The sequence below is a fragment of the Trachurus japonicus genome, chromosome 10 (genome assembly GCF_045865225.1).
Source record: "Trachurus japonicus isolate A0001 chromosome 10, Traja_1.0".
Taxonomy (NCBI): Eukaryota; Metazoa; Chordata; class Actinopteri; order Carangiformes; family Carangidae; genus Trachurus; species Trachurus japonicus.
Genome location: NC_140916.1, coordinates 11,806,524 through 11,830,298, shown reverse-complemented (window position 1 = coordinate 11,830,298; position 23,775 = coordinate 11,806,524). Strand labels below are relative to the sequence as shown.

Sequence of the window (23,775 nt, the reverse complement as noted above, 5' to 3'; positions counted from 1 at the left end):
ACACAGAAAAATGCCATTTGACAACTTCTCAGCTACCTGTGTAGATGTGGTGTTTTTCCAATTTGTTTTGCTACTGTATCTGCAGGGTGTAGGAGTAGTGTTTCCTGCCTCGGTGTGTGTGTGTATGTGAGCATCACACCTTATAACATATGACCTTGTCTACACTGGCCTTCAATCGAAAGTAACACCTCAACAGCAGCAGCCACGGGGATCTATTCAGTCACAGTGCTAAAAGTAGTCTGAGATTATTCATAAACAAGCGCAATCATATCATTACTTTGTATAGATTTTGTTCACATAAAGATATAGACACAACTGCTTTGATTAAACTTGCATCTTCTCTTCTCTCAGAAATAAAAGTGATAAATGTGACTGAAATGCTTCCTGTGTGAACACGCAGAGTAATGTAGCCTACTGTTAGTCTTGTAACAACAAGGGGTTACAATGTAAAACCCTCAAACCATCTTGTCAGACTATACTAGTATAGAATAAAAACCTACACACGATTTACTTGCGTAAACACTGGTAATTTCAGTATGTAGCAATTGCTACACAGTATTTTACTTATTTTCTTTTACCTTCACCACAAGACAGAACTCATGTACCGTAATAACCATTCCTAGCTTCAAACAACATAGTAGTGTCATCATGTGTAGCTCACAGAAAAGCTGTCATAAGAATGGGAAAAAAAAATCTCAATATGAATGAAATGTTAATGTGCTCATAGAAGCTAAAATCTCACCAGACAGCATGCTGACAACCTGATGAAATGCGCCATTTTGGACGACACTGCGTGTTGTGTGCCAGTTTACAGACAAGCTGCTGTCTGTTATATCTGCCTGCACAGCCAAATAAAAAACATAATTAATTCAAGATCAATCATTCAAACTGCTTTTTATATGGATTTTGCCAATTTACTTGCACAGTTTGTGTGGATTGTGTTCATATTTGGAGCTTTTTATGACCGAAGAATTTCTTTTTTGCACTGTCAATTTTTTAATTAAAATGTTTAAATGAGAGGAACATCTGACTTCTTAACTGCTTTCATGACTTATGAAAACAGCCTTTTAACAAGAAACTTATGAAGTTTTGATTTTGCCATAAAACAATTACATTACTTTACTGTTCAACCAGATGGTGGTGCCAGAGACATAAGAATCACCCCCAGTAGATATTAGAAAATAATTTCTGTTGGTTTGCTGAATCAGTTATTATCGCTACATGTGCAGGACTGTGACTACATTCACTAAATACTGAGCCATTCACTCAAAAACAGGGTTGTGACATGAAAGACAAGGTGGGAATGTTTGTCTAACAAGCCACTGTACTGCCGTCCTATAAACAGATCTAATCTCTAACCCGTTCCTTGTTTATCTCAAATTTCAAAGACAGAGTCCTGAATTTCTGTTTTATTGTCTTGGTGATTTGATAAGGTGAGTGGATCAATAGAAACTGACCTGTTCTTTTTTTCTTCATTTGTCTTTATTAGATAGCAGCAGCCTGTGTGTATTAATCAGTTACACAATGTTATCATGTAATTGCATCACATGACTCTTTACAGAAGTGTTTAACCCCTGCTGGCTGATATCCAGCTCATGCGTAAAGTCACAGGCAGCCCAGTATCAGTGTTTAGAGTTCAGGGCAGTGGGTGTTACAGCATGGTGTCAACTGTAAGCTTAACAATCCAAATATGTGTTTCTGCAAAATAAAAGGCTTTAGTGTTTTCTGTTTACAGATGGCGTGGTTGCTTTATGCTGGGTGGGGAAATAGGTTGATAAATATGTCTGTGCACTAAGCAAGCAGCATGCACATTCTCCCTTGTGGCTTAAACATGTCTGAACAAATGCGGGCACAGAAAAGAGTCACTCTTTGCTTTTATTTGTATTTCTATATCTTCAGTAAGGGCCCATTGTTGCACATATTTGTCATATAACACATTTATATGACTAAATGAGACAAGTTTTGTGAGAGTAAAATTTGCTTACTGTTAATTTATAACGCACTATAGAAAACAGTTATAAGGACACTGAATGTGTATCCAGTTAGTAAGCACTGCAAGTATTTATTTTCATAGAAAAGAAAATCTGTTTACTCAGACACTATTTGTTCTAGTGTTTCACAGCCTGTAATGCACCATGAGCTTCGGTCATTCGTATGAGAAGGCCCCATCTGACTAAAATCATTTTCAGAGCGGCCTTAAACTGTTTAATGTGACACGTTTTTCTTTTAAATACAATTGCACAGTCTATTTGAATGCACAGCTACATTTGATCTTGTGTATTGAGTGTTTGTATCAAGTCTTCCCTGTTTGGTGAGATTCTTGACTGTTGCCACATGATGGTGCCAGAGTCACGTGGATCCCTAAACAAGTAGTCTCGTCTACAGTAGAAAAATCCTGTTGCCTTAAGCACAGACATAGTCAGCGCTTGACCTCTCCGCAGCCTGCACTGTGTGGTCAGGACTGCTGTGTCAGCCACTTTCCCAGATGAATTAATATTACTCACCATGGTGCTTCTACTATGAATCAAACAACTCTCCTAACAGGGCTGTAGTTGCAAGCTGGGGGGCATTACCGCATAGAGTGGAATAATATAAAGTGTTGTTTTAAAGTTTTGTATATATTGCACACACCTTTAAGAACAAGTCACAAAGTGCAGAGCAGCCATGGTCACATTTCTCTTAGACCCGCTCACCCACTCACAGCACCTATGAAAACACAGTGTTAACTATTTGTACACGTAACGAAACCTCTAAAGGGTTAAACATGTGGACGTGTTGGTGAACAAAACCTGATAACAGTGACATCAAGGCTCTTAGTTGTCTCCAAGATGGAGAGAGTAAGACTTCAGAGGTAGATCTTTGGCGCTGACTCTGCACGGATGCGCGCCGACCTTGGAGTCTTCAGACGCGCAGCGAAGGATTTTGCGCACTGAAGTAGAGCTGAGGAGAGCGCACAGCGCGCGGACAGCTGTCTGACCGGCTGCAGTCCTGTCACTGGGATACAGGCTCACTTGGCTGCACTTTGCCGCGTGCATCGACATCTTATTAAAAAAAGAAAAAAAAAAAAACATTGCTCCGGAGTGAGTAGCGGGGAAAATAAAGCCCACAGTTTTTTATCTCGCTTTGGTTTGATTCTCAACTTAGTGGAGTGTTGTTTCAACTGAGCCGCTGAACCTTGTTTGTAGAGAAATCCAAGAGTCCCAGCTGCTCAGGGAAAATTCACTCAACATCCTGAGAGGCGGAGGCGTTGTGAGAGGATTTTAGGACTCTTTGCCGAAAGTGGATTGAACAATGCTCATTCCAGTCTCCTCACTCATCTAAATGAGGTAGTGCCTTTCCGAAACGAAACGGTAAGAAACAAAAGTTCATCATTTTCTCAGATTCAAATGTCCCATTTCTTTCGGGTGTGTGTGTGTGGGCCTTTTCAAAATTAACCACGTTTTCAGAAACTGTGGTGATTTAACATCGTGAATCTTTCTCGCAGGTGATCACAGCGATGTTTCTGCGGCATGTGCGTCTGCCTCTCCCCAAATCTTCCAGAGAGGGTGTAAGCGCCGCTCATCTTGAATAAGTCGAGAAGTCACTGAAGATGAGTGCTCTGCAAACGTTCCTGTTTCTTTTCCTCCTGCACCAGGTGAGCTTTGAGATGACTGAATGCCAGTTGATAAAAACATGGACAAGAGTGTCTAAAGAGGTTACGCAGAGTTTTTTTTTCATGCAATAGCAGATAAATCACTCACCACACCACAACAAAAGGACAATAGAAAGAAATTCATGCCATTTAATTTGAGTGGACGCAGTCATCAGCAGTAAATTTGTTAGTGCTATGTCTCAGTTTTACAGGGGGTGAGCTTGCTTTCATTGTGAACCTGCAGTCTGTTCAGTCAAATGCAGTTTATTATTTCTAAAACAGAGCTTTCTTCAGTATCTCCATTAATCTCATGTGTTTAATTTGCTAGAGGATATTTAAAAAAAAAAAAAAAGAAAAAGAAAATAAATATTCATAACATCAGTCCAGTATTTTTTTCCACAGCAGGTTCTACTTTTGCCAAGAACCACCATTTATTTATTTATTTATTATACAATGTGCTGTTAATTTTCTTAGTAACTTAATTAACTTATAATTCCTATTTGGCTTTTAAGTGATTTATCACAGAGCATTCAGCGTTCTCAATCAGATATATATAAAAAGGCATATTTGTATAATGTAAAACACATTTGCATACATTCTTAGTTAACGAGCATCATTGTGGTCTTTAATTAAGATTCCTGCGGTGCATCTTAATGGAGAAGTTGAGTTAATGTGGTTACATCAATCGCCTTCACTGAACATGAAGCGGTATTGACTGATGTGGAAGCTTGTGGAGTTTACACTTTATTTCCACTGTGCAGCATTTTTTTTCAATCTTTTTAATATTTGGTACTAGTGTTTTGCATCCACTACTTGTGTCTCAACAAGACCAGCACCACACCTCCTCCTTTATTCAGGTGTATTTGTAATTAAGGACCATTGAAATTTATTTAGCTTTCAATCATTTACAAACCTTTGTGTGGAACCCAAAATAAGTGCTGTTGCAGTAATAAAATTTGAAAAGTATAAATAATTTGTCAACTGAGAATAATAGGTGAAAATTACACTCACAGGTTTTCAAGGCCTGCACTCTTCTTCCTTGATAACTTATACAATGTGATGAAATCATAAGTCTCCGTGAATACACAAGAAATTATTTAGTATTCACCAGAGACTGATTGTCTTAAGCTTTTGGACATAATCTTTTTGCAGTCTAATTCTGTTTTTATTGCAGGAATAAGCTCTTCAAAGAAAGATCATGGGCTTTAGAGAAATATGAAGTTTTAGGTCTTTTTTTTTCTTTCCAGCAGCTGCTCGTGTTGTCCTCTGGTTGAAAACAGTGGGAGTTTTATTATGATCATCCTTGCTTTACGGGCTCGTGCCGTGATCAGACCTGAACAGAAAATGCCATGTGACTGAAGAGGTTCTTCACATCTGTGCTGTCCTCTAGGAGGGCTTCTTTAAAGATAGCCTTGAACTGTGCAGATGAAGCGGCAAACTGCTGTCTGCTCCGGCTGCTGTTGTAATCAGCCTTATGCCCATTGGGAGCTTCGCCTCCAGAGAGAGAGAGGGACAGGCTGCCTCCCAGGAGAGGCTCTCTTCATATGCCTCAGTGGCTCCCTTCCCAGCAGACCAACCACTGTCTGACTGGGGACATACTGGCTCTTATCAATATTCCTCCACTTTACCTGGTCTAAAGAATGCTTATTAAATACCAGGCTGACGCTTAGTGAAAGCATGAAATAGGTGCACCAAAACTCCTTGAGATCCGAACAATTTTTGTTCTTTTCATAGTATGTCACTGGAGGAATTCTTTAGGATGGGACAGAGTTGCAAGGCCAGATTTCAACTTGGGGCATCATATGGCGTCACAGGATCCACCTCAGACAACTGAACCAGCAGGACAGTCGCTGATTTCTTATTTTAATCTGAGGTTCAGTGTCTGGGACAACCTTCCGAAATAAGAATAAAAAAAACAAACAAACACATTTTCCGTCTTGTGTTTTCACACACACTCATAGAGAAGACACTCTGAGCATGAATCAAATGAGGGAAAACGTAACCTCAGCCCCAGCATCTGTGCCATACCCCAGGGACAAATAAGAGGGTCAAAGCCATCCTGGGAGAATCCATTCTTCCTCATGACATCTGCTGCAGTTATCCTCCGTGCAATGACAGCAGAACAATGTATATGACTTGAGAGCCCTGCTCTCTGCCTGTCCTGCCCTGCTTCTGCTCCACAGATTGCATGCAGTGAAAGTGGGTTTTTTCAATGCTGGTTGGGATTAAGTGTGAGAAGACGATGACAAAGTCTATTACACCTTTGTATCTTATTGTCGGGGGGGTAAGAGCTCTTTGGTAATACTATGCCATGACAAAACATCTACGTGGCCCATGCCTAGAGGTTCTGTATTAAAAGTATAGCTACCTTCCCTGTTACTGTAAAACGCCGTCCAGGGTCGGACTGTGCAGGGAGGGAGCAGGCATCCTGACAGAAGGGTGTGACGCATTAAAGAGACAAAGCTTAGCTGGTTTCGAGTAAGCTCAACGTGTCTTGTCCTCGGGATCCGCTACAAGCTCGGAGTTCATCTCTGCAACTTTGATGTGCACTGATTTAAGGGATTACAAGTCATTCCTCAAAGGATTTGGCATTAATTTCAAAAGTTATTTATTTATTTATTAACATCTACTTCCTTCATCGTTTATCTCTTCGTCCATCGGGGGGGAAATGCTTAGAACAGGAGAGTTGGGATGTGAATTTGAATAAGCTCATTTTTCGCAGCTAATATTGTTGTAAAATTCTACCAGAGGATTTTTTTTTCTTCTTCTCCACTTACATTTTTTCCTCTGCAGTGCTGAAGTGAGACAGTGAGGCTCTATTCAAAGTCAAAAAGAGCTCTGGCAAGGACAACAGTTTTATCCCTGTCTTCATAACAAAACACAAATTCTACATAAATTCCCTCTCTAAGGGCTCTTTAACCCTTTTCCCCTTCCCCATGCTCAATTAGGTTTGGTTTTATTATTTATTTATTGTGTATTTAAAGGCAACTAACACTGGGAAGTGTAATAAAATGTACAGTGGGGGGATTAGGAGCAGCGCTTTAATCTCACGCTTCTGATAATACTGCATGGGCTGATTGATTAGTTTTTCAGGAAGCTTATGTCAGAAAAACCTAATCCGTCTTTGGATTGTGCCAGCCTTGTAAGGTTTTCCGCGCTGCCACTTTATCATGGCGGCGAATTACAGAGCTGCTGGGCTGTGATAAGGTCCTCGTCTCTTTTACAGACCCCACCGCCCAACCCCCTGCACCCTCCCTTTTCCTCTGGACAATAAAAAAAAATTGTGTTTATATTCTTCACATCCCTGCTCTGCCTGGTCTTCACATCAACCTCGCCCAGGATTTGCCTTGTAAGAAAGAGAGGGGGGAAAAAAGTGTGGAACTTAAGTCTTCAAAAGCCCACCAGAGAAATTGGGTGGGGAGGGAGAAAAATATGAGAGAAAATGTCAGGCAGACCAGTAGAAATTTTCTGTGGAAGTGATTAAACATGGATTGACAGAGCGAAGGGGCCTTGTATGCATGTGCTGCCTTCCAGGAATCATTTTGGAGCTTACATGGTGCTGATGTGTATCTGTTCTCGTATTGGGGTCACAATCTTTCTAGCCAGAAGGCTTGACTGGATAATCCCTCATAAACAATACTGTCTGTGGCATTTGAAGTCCTCCGCCTGTGTGTTGTCTCAGACCTCTGAAGGAAAGGTTGTTGTTTCTTTGAGTTAAATCCCTCAATTGTAGCTTGCAGCTACTACAGGTGGTGTTGACTGTATTGAGCCCTGGAACCTGTTACTTTTCTAATCATCGATCATAATTTTGTACGTACTGGCAAAAAAATCCATGATAAAGGTCCCGAAATGAAGAGAAAGAAGCTCCTAATGATTGATGGGTGTGACACCATTGCCCTTTGCATTGACAACAACCCTAATCTGGCAGCTGGATGGACCATTAAAGATTAAAGTCGAGCAGTTATGAACAGCGCGATTACTTTCCTCAAGCTCCTCTTGTGATGTGAACTGTTGAGAATGGAGTGGAGAGCTGAGCAGCTCTCTCAGAAGACGTCGCACCCACTCTGGTGGCTGTGGTGCAGGGAACATTATGTTTAATATGATGTTGAGTCTCCTGATCTTGGTCCACAGCTATGAATTTTTATGGGCAATGTGCAGCCCGAGGCGCTGTTAGATCTGGAGGCTCGGCTACCTTATAGCGTTGTCATTACTGCTCTGCAGGGTCAGAAACATCCGGCACTCTCTGATGCACAGCCTCGATGTTTAGCAGCTCTTTTACTGCCTGCAGTGCTCTTTACTGCTCTGCTGCAACAAAATACAATGCAGGCATCGTATCGTATATTGGCAGGTATTTTGTCTAAATTGCATGCAGATGATAGAATATCGCCACAGGAATTTTGGTGTCACGTCGTCTTTTATTCAATCAAGTATTGCAATAGCTGTCTTGTTGCTTTCAGACCTGTGAGCTCTCCATTTGTGTTTGAACTACCAAACTCATAATAAGCTCCGTAATCACACAAAACCACCACTCAAGCGGGCGCCGCAGCAAAGTTTCAGCCTTTGAACAGTTTCATATTTTCCAAACACTCTGACACATGAAGTTCTTAATTACCACCTGGTTGGTTCTTGGAAAAGGCAATCACACCACATGTCAGAGAGCAGGAGAATGATTGACCTCTTTAATTAAAACGCTGTTGCTTTCCTGTAAAAGGCAAGGTGTGACAGCTTTAGAATAAGTACAATAAATCTCCCTTCTGATTATTCTCAGTTTTGCATTTCCTCCTCTGGCTCTGTGCTTTGAGGCCTCTCTTTTCAGCTTGTCATTTTCAGCCCTAACAAAGCATTGTCAGCTCCGCTCTGTCTTTGTGTATTTCTTGTGAAGTACCTGTCTTCAGAGCTACTCAGAGAAAAAGGAAGCAACGTCTTCCCAACTCTTGTTTCTTCTTCAAAGGGAGCTGTTTCTGTGAAATCAGTCGTGGCGCAATCTGCTCACAGAACAGAAACATTTGCTCTGTCAAATTCAGTGGACGTGTGTTTGAGCAAATCAAGCAAAAAGCATTTCTGAATAAAACACTTGTATCGTTTGCAGCATGAATTTGTGGAAGCGAAAACATAAAATTGACAAAAGGTTGTCAATATAATTTTTTTTTTTTGAGAGACAGATTTAGATGACGTGTTCCAGGAATGAACTCGAACCGGGTAACATAAAGTATTAATTTAAGAACAACATGCCATTCCTCTTCAAGTATTATCTGAGGAGTTTTACATGCACATATACTATTGTTGAACAAAGTAGAAGGTGTTTGAAATTAGTCATGAGAATGATAATTACACTGAGTCCAACACGCTTTGTGGTATTATCCTCCTGAATCCCTGCTATCAGCCATACGGAGGTGCGCTGCAGGTGTCAGGAGCCAGCACAAGAGATGGCGCTTTGACCATGTAAGGGGATTATGAAACTGATGATGCGTTGAAAGGTAACGCCTGCCTAAAAGTGAAGTGTTAGGGGCTTTGCTGCTGTCACATTTGGCAGGTGCTGCGATAACACAAGTATCCAGATTACCTGGAGGCTCTCGTCCCAGAGCCTCCACCCGCTCTGCTTCCTCTCTCCTGGTGGGATCTTTGTTAACACTTACTGAACACCTGACATCATCACTGCATTTAAATTTCCCACACCGAGCCATGCTCACCAACTTCCCACTTTCACCTCATGGCCTTGCCAGCGATGTAGGTGAAAAATGTCAGTCATCTCCTGCAGATAATTTGCAAAATGTCTGGAGACAGACTTTTAAATTGTGACTACTGTAGGTTAACAAGTCAGATTTTATGAAATTCCCTGCAATGAAAAGATTTGGATCAAAAATAAATTATCACAATGTTTTTTTCCCCACAACTTGTGATTGATTTAATTATTTTTTTCTTTTTCAGAGTTACTGATGTGCGGGAATGAATCCTTCATTTACAGGTCTATCACAGCCTATAATTTCTAACTCTTAAATAGATATTGTGGCCCTCCTCTGCAAAAAAAGATGCAAATAGCATTGCAATTAAGTTTACATTATTACATACAAAACCTATATTAAAAATATATTTTAAAAAGTATAATCAAAGATATAATAAAAACTGAAATTATAAAAATGTGATGCATAGCCACTGACTAATAGCACATACAGTATAAGTGACAGTTAATAAGCTCCCTCTTGATTAGGACTGACATGCTACTGACATGTTCATGTATCAATAATAGTTCTCCAGTAATACATTACAGTAAAAAAAAGAAACAACAACTGAGAGGATCAGTTCTGCTGCAGCAACTTAAAAGTATGTTCTATGTGTAATAGTTGCTTTAGTTTAATTAAAGGATTTGGATGTGTCTTGTTTGTAACTTCATTACTGCTCAGTAATAAGCTGACAGTATTAGAGTCCCTTAGGCTTGATGGTGTTTTACAGGCTTCATCTGTCCTGATAAGTAAACTACGGGGTAAATACCTTGGGAGTGTATGAATGGCCCCATTTAGAAGTAAATGTAAAAGATGCTGCAGTTGAACAGCACAACTATCAGCAGCTTTAATAAAAAAAAGTCTTATTTTGATATCCGTCTTCCCCAGATAAAGGAAACAAAAATCTGTTTTGATTCCTTTTTGAAGACTACCATGATAAAACACACAAAAGCAATTACTGTTTGAAGAAGTAGTCTGCTACAATAACCTGTCACTTTCCACTGCCTGACAGTGAATAGGTGCAATCTGGCTTTAATGCTGAAGTAATAATACAAAAACAGCAGCGTCGTGTAGTGTGATAATGACACTGGTTTGCTGCATCTGCTTCCAACACAGTTCCATGTAAGTTGTAGTTGGTTTAATGAGAGATGAAGTGGTTTTCCTGAAAGATAACATTTCACACCTGCTCTGCGCTGATGGAAATATGTCCAACAGATCTCTATAGTCAACATTTTACAAAATCACTGATATTTTCTTGTTCAACATAAAAATTACAGATTACGTTGTAGGTGACTATTTGCTGTGGTACTAGGTATGAAAGGACTGCTACATGGTTAGATAAATAGTTAGAAATATAGATAGTTTGAGAGCTCTTGATTGCTCTAACAGGAGACAAAGTGTGTCAATGAGGTCGGAGATAACTGCGCTATAATTTCCTGTAATTATTCTATTTATTAGGAAACACTGAGGCACGTTTCTGTAATGTGGTGTTCATAGCTTCCACACAGCAGCAGCAGCAGAGACACACTGTAATTTGCACAGTTCAGTGTATTATTTCCTGTGGGGAAATGCTTTAATGTCACTAAATTCTCCATAGGAAGACCTAGACAAACACCAACAAAAATAAAAAGTCAATCAAAGTCCAAAAGAGGTGATGTGAGCCATTGTTTCAGTCAGTGTCAGTTGTTAGGAGCACAGGAGTACAGGAGCTTATGTGATTGAGAAATAACAGAAAAAGCTCTGACAGTAGAAACATGACTAATGACTCACATCATATGATTTATGCTAGCCACAGGAGGGATATGTTATGTGCTATAATTTATGCTAATCATGGTATGCGAGCAGCCTCGAGTGACATCATAAGCAATGAGATAATATTTTGTCACAGAAACAGGTTCGTCTTAGTTTAATACATTAAGAGCTAGTCGACTAGAAAAACGTAAAAGTGCTCAAGATGACCACATTTGTTTGTGTGAGAATCAAACAAGACTTGAGTGGAACACAAGTAGTTGGCATTTAAAATTCTACATAGAGGGAGGAGTATAGATGGAGCTCTCTCAGTGTATCTCCAGAGGTCAGAGGTCAGAGGTCAGGGCAGATCAACAGCACTACAAGTGGTAGAGGTACAGCATCTTGTTTAGGGACACAACTGTAAGATGAATACTTCAGTCAGTTCATATAAAACTCATTAACAGCCAATATTGCTGAAAGAAAACAACAATTTTCTGCTTTTAAAAAATGTCCTTGTGCTGACAACTAAGTTGCACTGTGTATTAATTATTCTTAAGCAACACACCAAAACTAACTAGGGGAATTTAGAGTGAAAACTGGAGTTCCTGTTTTTAATTTACGCAACACATTTCCGTATGCCCATTTCATTCGTGTGTTGCATCCGACAGTATTAAACATTACACAGCTCAAGGAGCGTGAAGGTTTAGGTTATGTCTCCAAAGTGGCTGGACGCCTATGCTGTTGCGGCTCTGTAGGAGAACGCAACGCTCATCATTGGGGAACATGAAAAAGAAAAACACTCACCAGGTGCAGCAGAATATTGTTTCATGATCTTTGCAGTGCTTTTGTCTTCCCGTGAAATCATTTTGGGCACAGTTTTCAGTGCATTTTCAATGTGAAGCAGGAGACCAAATTTGCACAATTATTATTCAGCGCGTACTCAAACACCCAAAGTTGATGTGGCAATGCACTGTGGAGATAGAGAACTGGTGATGCTACTGGGATTATACTAATGAAATCATCAGCATTCCATTTTCTGAAGCGTGTCATCCCCACTCCTGTCTCTATCAACACTCAGTCAGAGTTTGCTAATGTCAGTTTAGAAAGGTGGTGACTGGAGCTTTTAGGCCTTTGGAGGTTGGCATTACCACCACACAACCTCATGAAGAAATTGTATTTCATATAATACACCATAAAAAGGAATACCAAGCGCAATGATCATCTAGATTACCACTGCTCTTAACATTCACCTGAATTACTCTGTATGTATGAATTAAGCCTCAAATTTCATATGGGGTGTTAGTTAAGAAGTATGTGTGTTAAGATATTAGACGCAGTAGTCTGTCTCATTCACACCGAGGTCATGGGGTAATGGCCTAAAGGATTATACTAAAGGGGAGTAGATATGCTATATGCGCACACACACACACCCTAACCATAGCCTTGCGTGATTGGTAAGGTGCCCCTGGTGTGGATTTGCTGTTGCGATCCACCACAGTGCTGAAGTGCCTGCCATGTGTTTCCCTGGACAGCCTCTGATTAAAAGTGATGGCTCTGGAGCGTGAAGCTGTTCCAGCGATCACAGCACCAATCTATTCTTCAGCAGCGTGTAGACTCTCGCTCTGTGCTGGCTATGCGCCTCCAGGGCCTTCTCTCCTGGAACCGGCTCTGGGTGTGAATCATTACAAATGATATGCCCTGTAACATCAGGTGGATGGCTGGGGAAGGACGTGGGGCAGGGGATTGCAGCCTGAGAATGGTTTTAATGTGAGTGGAGCGGCTTGTCATGTTAGATACTTGAAAGCAAGAAGCTGCAGTCAATCCAGCTCTGCAACAATCTGTGGTCTAATGCTCGCAGCGCCGGCTGAGCAGCTCTAATATGGCAGGTGTTGTGTTGCAGTGATGCCGGGGAAGGCAGCGGTGAAGCCGGTGTAATTTCCGTGGGACGTCCAGATTTTTACTACGTGGAAGCGCATCAAGTTAATGAAGCTTCAGACACAGAAAATTAGCAGAGAAATGAATTGCACCACCAAAGTGAGGTCAATTTGCACAGATAAATCCATGAAGAACAGTGGAGTGCATCATTGGAACTGCTCTGCTTGCACTGATGAGCAGGTTAATTGCCCATTTTGTTTATTGTGAGAAAGATGCCTGAAACCAATTCTCCCCAGACGCATATACCAACCTTATGTGCTGGGGAAAAAAAAAAAACTACGGAAGAGCTGATCATTTCAGCTCACATACAAGAAACTTGGTGATGAAGACGACTCACGCAGAACCAGAAAAGAGACAGAAAGAATGAGTACGCAGATCTCAGGTCATGGGGGGGCGGGAGGGGGGGGCGGCTGCTTCACAAGTCACCATCAAAACAGTACCGTTGCCCTGCCCGCGGCCCAGAGCCCATCATGGCCGAGCACAATCTTGCCGGCTGCTCACTGCAAATGCATTTTCACTGCATCTCTTCAGATGATCCGGAAGCCAGATGTCACTGTCTTCTTAATAACTTTCTAGAGGCTAGTTCTGGTCACTGTGGCAATTACCTTTATGTCAGGCCTCTAAAAGATATGTCTACCCACGGGACAAGCAGACAGCCAGCTCCATAATGCTCATTACAAATGAATGTTGAGGCTGATTCATCGTGACTCATGCTGCTCAGGCCACTGTCACTATTTAAGTTCCACTAAAACCTCTGTTTAGTATTGATTTATGTGCCATTAAATTAAATATACAGTGTGTGCCACACAGATGAATATGAATTTACTATACCAGTGGCATTAATAGTTATGAAACTTGTAAAAATCGCACATGCAGTCAGATTTACATATGCACAAAGTGGACATAGAAATACACAAGCAATACAAACATGCCCTTGGAAGAATAGAGTAAAGGAGAAAGATGCAGACCACATATTTTTAATAAGCATTTAGTTAGATGATTCATGCAAAATTAAGAGGTTTTGTTCAAGGTAGTTTGTGAAAACACTTAAAAAGTAAAGGGAGCCCTTCTGCAGTAACAATAATTTGCAGTTACTCGCACAACCAAGGTCTACAGGCAGAGTTATATTTGGCGGTGAATTTACTTTTGACACATGTAAAAGAAAGTGCCATATAGATCTAGAGGAATAATTGCTTGTGAAAAAAGATGTAAAGGTAATTTATCCAGCTGTGCCTCAAGTGTGATATACAAAGTAACTGCCTGTCAGGTGCAGACAGAGAAGCGCCTGCAATTAAATGATGTTGTAGAGGATGAACTTTCCAAACACTCAAGTTTTCCCTGCGTTGACATCCACACTTGTGTGCAAATGTCAGTGCGCGTACGACATTTTGTTGATTTTTTTAAGTGAGAAGAAGTAAATACAAACCCCTCAGAAAGCTGATATCAAAATAGACATTTTCAAATGTTAATGCTCTGTTACTTTTTATTTCATGAACTTAAGAAATAAAAAAGTATGGCATCTGCAAAAGTCTGGGCACCCTACTGAGTCAGTACTTGGTAATGCCCTCGAGCAGATATCGCAGCTTGCAAATGCTTTTTTGTAGCAGATGAGTCTCTCTTCTCTCTATTCTTGATTTAGGAATTTCCACCCGCTCTTCCTGCAGATCACTTCAAATTCTGAGATATTTTTATGCTTCTTTGCTCTCACAGCATGGGTTAAGATCCACCAACAGATTTTCAGCAATGTTCAAATCAGACGGCCCCTTCCAGAAGCTTCAGCCTCTGTTTCTTGAAGTAGTTGATGGTGGATTTTCAGGTTTGCTTTGGGTTGTTGTCCTATTTATTGTCTTTCCTCACAATGTGTCCGACCCACAGTATTTCCAACTCTATCAGTTGGCGAAGTGTTTATCATTAATATAATCTTTGTTCACAAATTGCCTCTGGTTTGATGTTTGTGATGAGATAACAGGTAACATTTCTCTGCGATGGAATGTAGACCCTGTTTGTGCATCAGCGCAAAACCTTCCTGCAGCACCTTTTTACGGTCAAATGGAGGTTTCTCTTTCTGCCCAGCTGATGTGCAATTTTATCTCCATCTCTTCTTGTTCTTCCAGATCTTGTATTGATCTCCTCACTCACGTGTGTACTTCTTAATGACAAGCTGGAAGCATTCTGATATGTTTTTATATTCTCTTTTGCTTTTTGTCTTGCCTTGCCTTTTAAGCTTCACTTAGCTTCATTTTCAGAGCTCACCGGTGGTTGAGTTATCACAAAGTTTGAAGAGTCTGATAATTAATCAGGTGATGATGCCTTATGACATTTCATCACCTGCCTGACAAGGTCTGAAGAGTCAATGAAGATCTAATAAGATAATGAAGTCCTGCGTATTGAAGAAGTAGAAGAATGCCCCAACACTGTTCAATTTTCTTTTTTAGAAGTTAAGAAAATAAAATGTAGCAGTTTTTTGAAAGTCTGTTTTCATCTGAGGTTGTATTGAATATTTTTCTCCTTAGAAATCATTAAAATAGATCATATGCCCTGAGGTGATTAAACAGCCATACATAATATGCAAAGTCATGATAAACAGCGTAGGCACATTTATTTGGAGGATAATATTGATACAAATATTTGACAATAATATATTGGCCTTTTAAAAAAAACAAACAGGAATTAGTCATAGGAGCCTTTTAAATTTGATTATTTTATGATTCATTGATGAACTTTTCTGACACTGACACTGTTTCTAAATGATTCTAGACATAGATTTTGCATTTTTTATTACTGACTATAGGATGACATATGGGCTCACACAGCTAAATATGTGATAAGCTGAAACTCGCAGATCATATTGACCCTGCTCTCGTATGGTATAGATCAGTAAATGTTGCCTGATCTGATATTACCAACATTAATACTGGGCCAAAGTGTAGCTATTTATGAATCAAGATTTATTTTTCCCCTTTTTCTTTTTGTGCAAATCAATTTAATATTTCAAATTAAACCGGTGGGTCTGCTTGCATTAAACAACTGATAAGTAAAAAAATATGATGATAGATAGAACTTAAGTTGAGAATCCCTTATCGGGCCTACAGTCCACAATATTTACACTCAGACAACGTATTTGAGAAACAGAATATAACCTCAGGTCTAAGATCATAACTCCAACTTTAATTACACAAAAGACATATTATTTTGCTAATAAATCAAATAACCCATTGCCCCTGATGTCAGAGAGGTTTACAGTTTGATAATGATTATTGAATATTGTGACTATAATATAAAGTATGAAGTGTTTATAATGTGATATAGTCAGTGAGAGAAATCTGTATGGTAGGCTATGTCAAAGAAAAAATACAGTATGTTTTAGACAGTAGGACTGGAAATATATTTTGTTCATACTGGTAGATGTATCATTAAAATTCACCGCTGTGTCACTAAACACACTCTTTTATAAAGCACATCTACCACTGACTGCTGGGGAATATAACTGCAACATCTCTGCTGGGGGGGTGGGGGGTTCGTGCGCACCTCTGTGTTTTGGTTCAGGACTTACAGGAAAAGGAAGAAGCGAAACCACACAGACATATCCGCTGCACTTTCTCTTTTGCTGCTGAAATGAGGTCTGGTGTTTTCAGCTCCATAAGTCGGCAGTTATTATCATAATAATGTCTTGTTTCAAGTGGCCCTGAAATGCCTCTAGCACAGCAGCACCGATTAAGAAATCTTAATTAAGCTTTTGTAGATTCTCCTTCATCAGACCTTGCCTCTTTTTTTTCTTTTTTTTTCAAAGCGTCTTGTTATATAAAAACTCGGATTCCTTCAGTCTGTTTTTAAGAGACACCACTTCCGCCTAAATGAAGGAAGTGTGCTTGTGTGTGTAGGCGCTACATGTGTGCAGGGAGACAGCCAGAAAGAAAGAAACCAAAGCCTGCGTGTCAGCGCGAGCTTTCAAGTTCCCAGTTCTTCATCTCTCTTGGGGCATTTAAGTATTAGATAGCCCTCTGCTGATCCCCTTGTTGTCACAGCAATTTCCCCAGTTGCTCATCATACTTAAACTCCTCTCTCATTTCCATTATAATCACCCTATACAAAGCTCACCTGAGATTTACACTGCTGAAAGACAAAATTCAGTTTCACCTCCGAAGCCGCGCAGTGTGACACCCAATGTGAAATGGATATAACAGCTCGGGCTGTAAGACGAGTTCACAGCAGTACAGGAATATTCCTGTTAGGAGCCCTCAGTCCCACAGATTTTATGTTGAGCATCACCCGTTATTGTGATGTTGTAATAGTCTAATCAAATTAACAGCTGAGCACAAGGTATTACTAAGTGCCAGTATCGTTGGGGAATACTGACACTGGAACTGGCTGATTAAATGACTGTGGACGTGATGAGCTACACAGAGGGACATTATTACTCTGTCGCCTCATTCATCCGTGTTTACAGGGAGCGACTGTCTTGTTTAAGCGTTGTGAGGGCTAATAGATCAGCCGGGCTCACTGTCCGTGGGAACCGCATTGATTCCACATTACATATCCAGATAACCATTCGATTCCGCCTGCTACATTAAGGTGTTACTGTATCGGACAGTGTCGTAGTAAAGACAGTCTCTAAGGTTTTTAAGTGAGAGTGTAACAAAAAAACAAACTGTGGCAGACAGGCGTAGTTTGTTAGCTTTGTATACATGTGCCTCAGTTAAGCTTACAGCAAAATTATAATTAGTCTGGAAGAAGTGCACAGCAGCTCAGTAAGAATTCAAACAGCCGCTGCTCGGTGCTTTCAACATCTGCTTCTCTCAGTGATCCCTACAACCGGGCCTGGGGAAAGCCGGCACTACTAATTACTAATAAAACTAGCTAAGCTTATTGCCGTGAATTATTAAAGCTTTATCTGAAGTGGACCAGGAATCGCTCCTGAAGCTAAAAGGCTTTGAGGCACAAGCAGGGATCATAGTTCATTGCTGCCTCTGGATTAGCACTTAGCACATACTTTACCACACCACTGTCAAAGCCGATTTTATTGTTGGGGACCACTATAAGCTAAAGTTCATAAGCATATAGACTTTATGAGAATAGTATTACTGATCTGGGACCAGCTCACGTGTTTAGTTCAGGGGATTTTCATTGTCATGTAATCTGACAAGTTGTCCTAAAATATTAGTAGCTTTATGCAAATTAGAGCTCTGTGGGAGTTTAGCTGTGCATCCATGAATCTTCCCTTATACTTCAGTGTCTGACACGTTCTCTGCTGTTACTAGTTTTAAGAAGCAACTAAATTATAGAAATGCAATTTAATTACAATAAATATGTTTACACTGTCACATTTGACACTGGGAGCAGATAACAACCAGAACTGCAACTACAAACAGTTAAGGGCCATAAATGCAATATTGCTTCAACTTAAGTTACTCTGTCTTCAACCAAGTCTACTTAGATGTCTACTTAGTGCTATTCACTATACTGCACAGGCCTGCAATCATCCTCATCCACCAGACCACCACACACAAAATCATATTTACACATCAAATAAACAAAGGATTATTCACCAATGTTTAAAGCAAAAGGGCCTTTGGTAGGCCCACATGGTACAGTAGCATGTCTACTGCTTTGATTGATTGATTGATTGATTGATTGATTGATTGATTGATTGATTGATTGATTTGATGTGTCATGCACATTTTATTTTGTGCCCAGCCCACATGGGCTTAAAAGACACTAAACATTTAAATACATGGGGAGGTGCGTGGCGCAGTGGGTAAACCGGCCGCCCCATGTAGAGGCTACAGTCCTCACCGTAGGTGGCCCCGGTTCGAATCCCGTGTCGGACAGCCTTTTCCTGCGTGTCATTCCCCCTCTCTCTGCCTCCCCCTTTCCTGTCTATCTCTACTGTGAGCTATCAAATAAAGGCAAAAAGCCCCCCAAAAACAACAACATTTAAATACATACGTTCAAGAGTGGCTATAGCGTGTCGACTTTTAATGGAAAATGGTTTAAGTTGAGTCACGATGAGTGACACAGCTTTAAACAAAGTGACTGCAACAATTCTAACCTGGCTATGTTCAAATAAACACGTGTGACGTGAGCATTAGAGAAGGGCAATGTTTTTTTGTTTTGTTTTTTAACTCTGGACAAAGCCAACCATAACTGTTTTCTGATTCTCCTAAAGAAATATCCAATGACAACATAACCCATCTTAATATTTTTTTGTTGTTGGGCGAACCAATGTTACATTTCTTTTCTCTTGTAGGCCTTGATAGCAGCTATTTATTCTCAATTGCTTAAATAGTTTCTGAATGAAGTGAATAATCAGTCAGTGTCATATCCCATCCAATGTTAGCTTAGTAGACTTTGGTCTCACTAACAGACAGTATATATAAAAGAAAATTCTCACTTGTGGGTTATGAATTTTATTGACACTACTTTTTCTAAGGTGCGTAAAGTACAGAAAGACAACTTGATTCTTTTATCAATTTTATTGTGTAAAAGATTTGCCCTGAACTCCATGTATTTTTAATAAAACATCAAATTCAAAGACTGTGAATTTTCTTCAGCAATCTGACTGAAGTGCAGCATGTTCTTGAAGAACATTTTGTAAAGTAAAGCTTTAATATTTTCAGTTATTAGACAACTGGTGCTATTGTCAGTGAAAGGTATTACTGCCTGTGTAAACTACGCTGACCTTTTCAGACGCTTTCTGTGCAACATGGAAACATAACAAGCATTAAAGTCGGTACACAGATACACAGTCTGTGCAACTGTGGAACATTTGAAAATATCTAATAAACTGTTTTTAAGTGCAAAGACTAAATTCTGATGTATCATTTAATGTAATTTTTCTGTCTACCTGTGCTCTGTTTCCTCTGAAGGTCACATGCAGGAAGGTGCATGGAGGGGCCACAGAGCTCATTGAGTGGGGAGACAGTAATGAACAGAAGATTTCTCCCTCGGGGGCCAGTCCACGGATGCTCAACCCCCTGCGTTTGTTTGCCAGGGGCTCCCCCGGGTTCAAGAGCAACATGAGGGAAATAACATATTTGCAGAACATGGAGGACTTTTGGGACTGGTTATCTAACCAGACAGATGTTCAGGGTGCACAGGCCAGAACTAAACGCAGGCCTATCGTCAAGACTGGCAAGTTCAAAAAGATGTTCGGGTGGGGGGATTTCCACTCCAACATTAAGACTGTCAAACTCAACCTGCTGATCACAGGGAAGATTGTGGACCACGGGAATGGCACTTTTAGTGTTTACTTCCGCCACAACTCCACGGGCATGGGGAACGTTTCAGTCAGCCTGGTGCCGCCCTCCAAGGTGGTGGAGTTTGAGATCGCCCAGCAGTCCACGCTGGAGACCAAAGACACCAAATCATTCAACTGTCGCATTGAGTATGAGAAGACGGACCGCAACAAGAAGACTGCCCTGTGCGGCTTTGACCCGTCCAAGGTGTGCTATCACGAGCAGACGCAGAGCCACGTGTCCTGGCTGTGCTCGAAACCCTTTAAAGTCATATGCATCTATATAGCCTTTTACAGTGTAGACTATAAACTGGTACAGAAGGTTTGCCCCGACTACAACTACCATAGTGACACACCCTACTCCTCCACAGGATGACCTAGCGGCTGTTAGTATGCATCGGCCTTTTGTTTTGTCCTCAAATAATGTAAATGTCAACTTCTAAGCTCCTTGTCCCGAAATACCTAAATACCTGAGTCACGTTGCATGAGGTGTAACTTAAAATGGGACACACACAGGAGGGATTCTGCACATTATTCTAAAACTTTTGTATGTACTGCACAAGTACACAGCTCTAGCACTTCAGATAGTTAGGTGTCCAGGGACTGGGCTTTAGGGGTTGACTTGGGATTCAGAGCTAGCTACCAACCCTGAGTGACTCCTTCATATCACAGCAGCACATGTTCTCTGTAAACCACAGGAATAATTAGCATGTCGTCCAGATGTTTTCTTCGAGGCTAGACCATAGGCGAGCAGCCTCTCAGTTGGAAGTATATAGCAGCCTTCTCTGCCAGTGCTGCAATGATGCTAGCATTATCAAACAATTTCCTCACCTCATTTAAACAGTCAGTTATGGGAAGAAATATGACAAGACTTTGAATTATGTTAATAATTACAATACCAAGACATTTGAATTATTATTCAACAGGGCATAAAATTAGATATTCTCTATTTGAAATGTCTCTACGTTTTGACTGATTAGTCAAAGTGGTCTGTTCATTGTCTTCAAAGTGGAGCTATGATCCATTTGTACCTGTTAACAGAACACAGGCGGGACAGTCTCCATTATTTCAGATTAGTGTGATTAATGGTTATTTTTTCAAGTAGCTCTGAATAATTAACATGCCCTTACAACCTATCTTTTATCTGTTATCTGTCTCTTGTAGGGACTGAAATAAAGTGGATTGATTCATTGAACCTATTTGTAAGTGCCCAACTCAAAATAAATTGATCAAAGAAATCTAATCCAAAAGCAACCAGACAGCATGATCATAAATTATAACACATACATATGTAGGTATCCATCCATGTGTAACCTGGCTGCTGCCTTGTTTGTTCCTTAAAATGTATTGGTTTTCTGCTACAATCATCATAAGGCATGTGTACGCTAAACTAGCCTGAGATCCAACATCTGTGTTTGCAGGATGCACTTTGAGGCATCAGCCTGCCGTGCAACACCCGCAGTGGATTAATGTGTCAGAAAAGGTGGGGGTCGGGGGGTAGGGGCGATAATTGCAGGACAGGTGGATTTAGTGAGTCTGGCAGACAATTATCAGCACTTTGTCATGGTCCTGCCACAAGCCCTGACATTACCTGTCTTTAATAGGCTTTAATTAGCCTGGGAAATTTCATTTACCTAAGACCAAGAGTGGAGGAACCAAACGCAAAAGAAAAAGAAAAAAAGAGAGAAGGTAAAAGTACAGAATCCATCTGGAATTTTAATGAGAAGAGGGACTACTAAATTTGAAAATGTGAGACATTTCCCAGTTGTGCAGCAGGCTTAAACCAAACAACTTTTTGTGTAAAAGTGGAAAACATCCAGGCTCATAATAAACGGTGTCATGTGTTTTGACTTAGCATTCAAAAAAAAAAAAAAAAAAAAACATTTTCAAAAAGGTGTTGTTTAAAACGGTCAACACATTAAATACCATACGCTGCGTTGTTAGCACATATCCAAGGGATTTAGGGCCAGGGCATGTGCTACTGACTGATCCCATGGCAGTTTCTTTGTTCGCTGTATCTCATGTCTTTCCTCATCTGCTGTAAATGACCCTGTCACATTAACGCACATGGAGCGGTGTATGATAAGGAAATACTGAAATCCAAGTTGATCTATGTTGATGTTTTAGTTCTACTCCTTTGTGAAAATGCAGTGTATTATCGTGTAACTCTAAAACTAAACGTGTTTAATTATGGCTTCACAGTAAAAGATGTCAATTTATTCTCTTTTTTTCCCCCAGAGAAATATATCAATGAGTATACTGGTCCTTATTTTTGGTGTTTGTTCAGAGGTATCATGTAGATAGATGTCATATTTATTGCTTCTAGTTAGAGATTGCCTTGATTTCCATTTTTTGTAATCCTTGCAGATTGTACCTATTTTGATTTCTTGCTAGCTTAATCTTGTTTTAACGGTTTCCCCTGTAAAATATGAATAAGAGCACAGATGTGTGTATAGTGTAAGTACAAATGTTCATTTTGGAATATTTGATTTCATAGGGGGTTACTTTTGTTAAAATGAAATTGTAAAGATCAATTTAGGTTTTTATGGCATTAAACCTTATTTGAACTTGGTTCACAGCATATTGTCACACTGAGTCAGCTCTAGTCTGTCGGCGCTCGCGGTTGTCTCATTTCATTCCGACAACGACTTCTCAACAGGATAAACACACCATTTTAAGAGGTACATTTCAGTGTAGCTTTTTAATGGGCAATAAATCTGTGTCCACAGGCGTGGATGATACCAGAGGTACACCTCAGGGAGCACATCCATTTTGCTGTGGCCATCAGGGACAGGGGTCTTTTCATTCGCTTCCATTACTCTTATCTGATCAGGGTGAGGCACCTACTCCTTAGGCATCAAGTCACACCAGCCTCTCCTGCTGCACACATCCTCACCCTTGAAAAACTAAGAGGAATGTTAACATACCTTTCCCCCCTGGTTTTCAAGTGGCAATATTAATTATCAGGTTTTGTTGCTTAAGAACAACAATCACAAAGGGAAAATTCATTAGAAATGTAAAGCAAAAAATTAGCAAAAGTCCACACATGCTCTCTCCAGCCACAGCTGATACTGTATGTACTCCTCACGAACTGACAATGGCAATTTTACACCCTGGGGAACAAAGGATTATACACTTGAAGGAATAGAAAAATAAGTAGTAGTTAAAAACATCCAATCCATCACAGAATACCTCCAGGGATGCAGCATTTCTTTTGTCTCAACCTGTTACTTCTTTACGTAAGTCAGGACACTGCTCTCTGCTACAGCCTCACGAAACAGACCTTGTCATATTAACAAGCCCATATTCATATTCAAGCATCTAAACTCTTGACCCAGTGTCATTGTTCATCGCTTGTTTAACGATCCAAATTACAGAACAAATTTTTAATTTTGAGTGTGCAACTGCAGGCATTTCCACTTTCAGGCGTTACGGTTGGTTGGAGAGAGCGAAAGCGGAGGCAGATAGAGGGTTGAAGAGGCGTCCTAAAGCAGAGATGGTATCTGGCATTTTCCTAGGATCTG

The 23,775-nt window shown here is 40.3% G+C and overlaps 1 protein-coding gene across 1 annotated transcript; it reads left to right on the top strand.

Annotated features, from left to right (window-relative positions):
• The first annotated feature begins 2,748 nt into the window (after window positions 1–2,748).
• nxph2a (neurexophilin 2a) lies at window positions 2,749–22,823 on the top strand. Its single transcript, XM_085789281.1, has 3 exons — window positions 2,749–3,326; window positions 3,485–3,634; window positions 19,884–22,823. The coding sequence occupies exons 2-3, from the start codon at window positions 3,590–3,592 to the stop codon at window positions 20,625–20,627; spliced, it is 789 nt and encodes a 262-aa protein (XP_085645407.1). The 5' UTR covers window positions 2,749–3,326; window positions 3,485–3,589; the 3' UTR covers window positions 20,628–22,823.
• The last annotated feature ends 952 nt before the right edge of the window (window positions 22,824–23,775 follow it).

Bases quoted from the DNA above. Each gene is read 5' to 3' on its own strand.
- nxph2a (XM_085789281.1), top strand. From the start codon at position 3,590: ATGAGTGCTCTGCAAACGTTCCTGTTTCTTTTCCTCCTGCACCAG. The intron at 3,635-19,883 runs GTGAGCTTTGAG...TTTCCTCTGAAG, and splicing joins TTCTTTTCCTCCTGCACCAG to GTCACATGCAGGAAGGTGCA.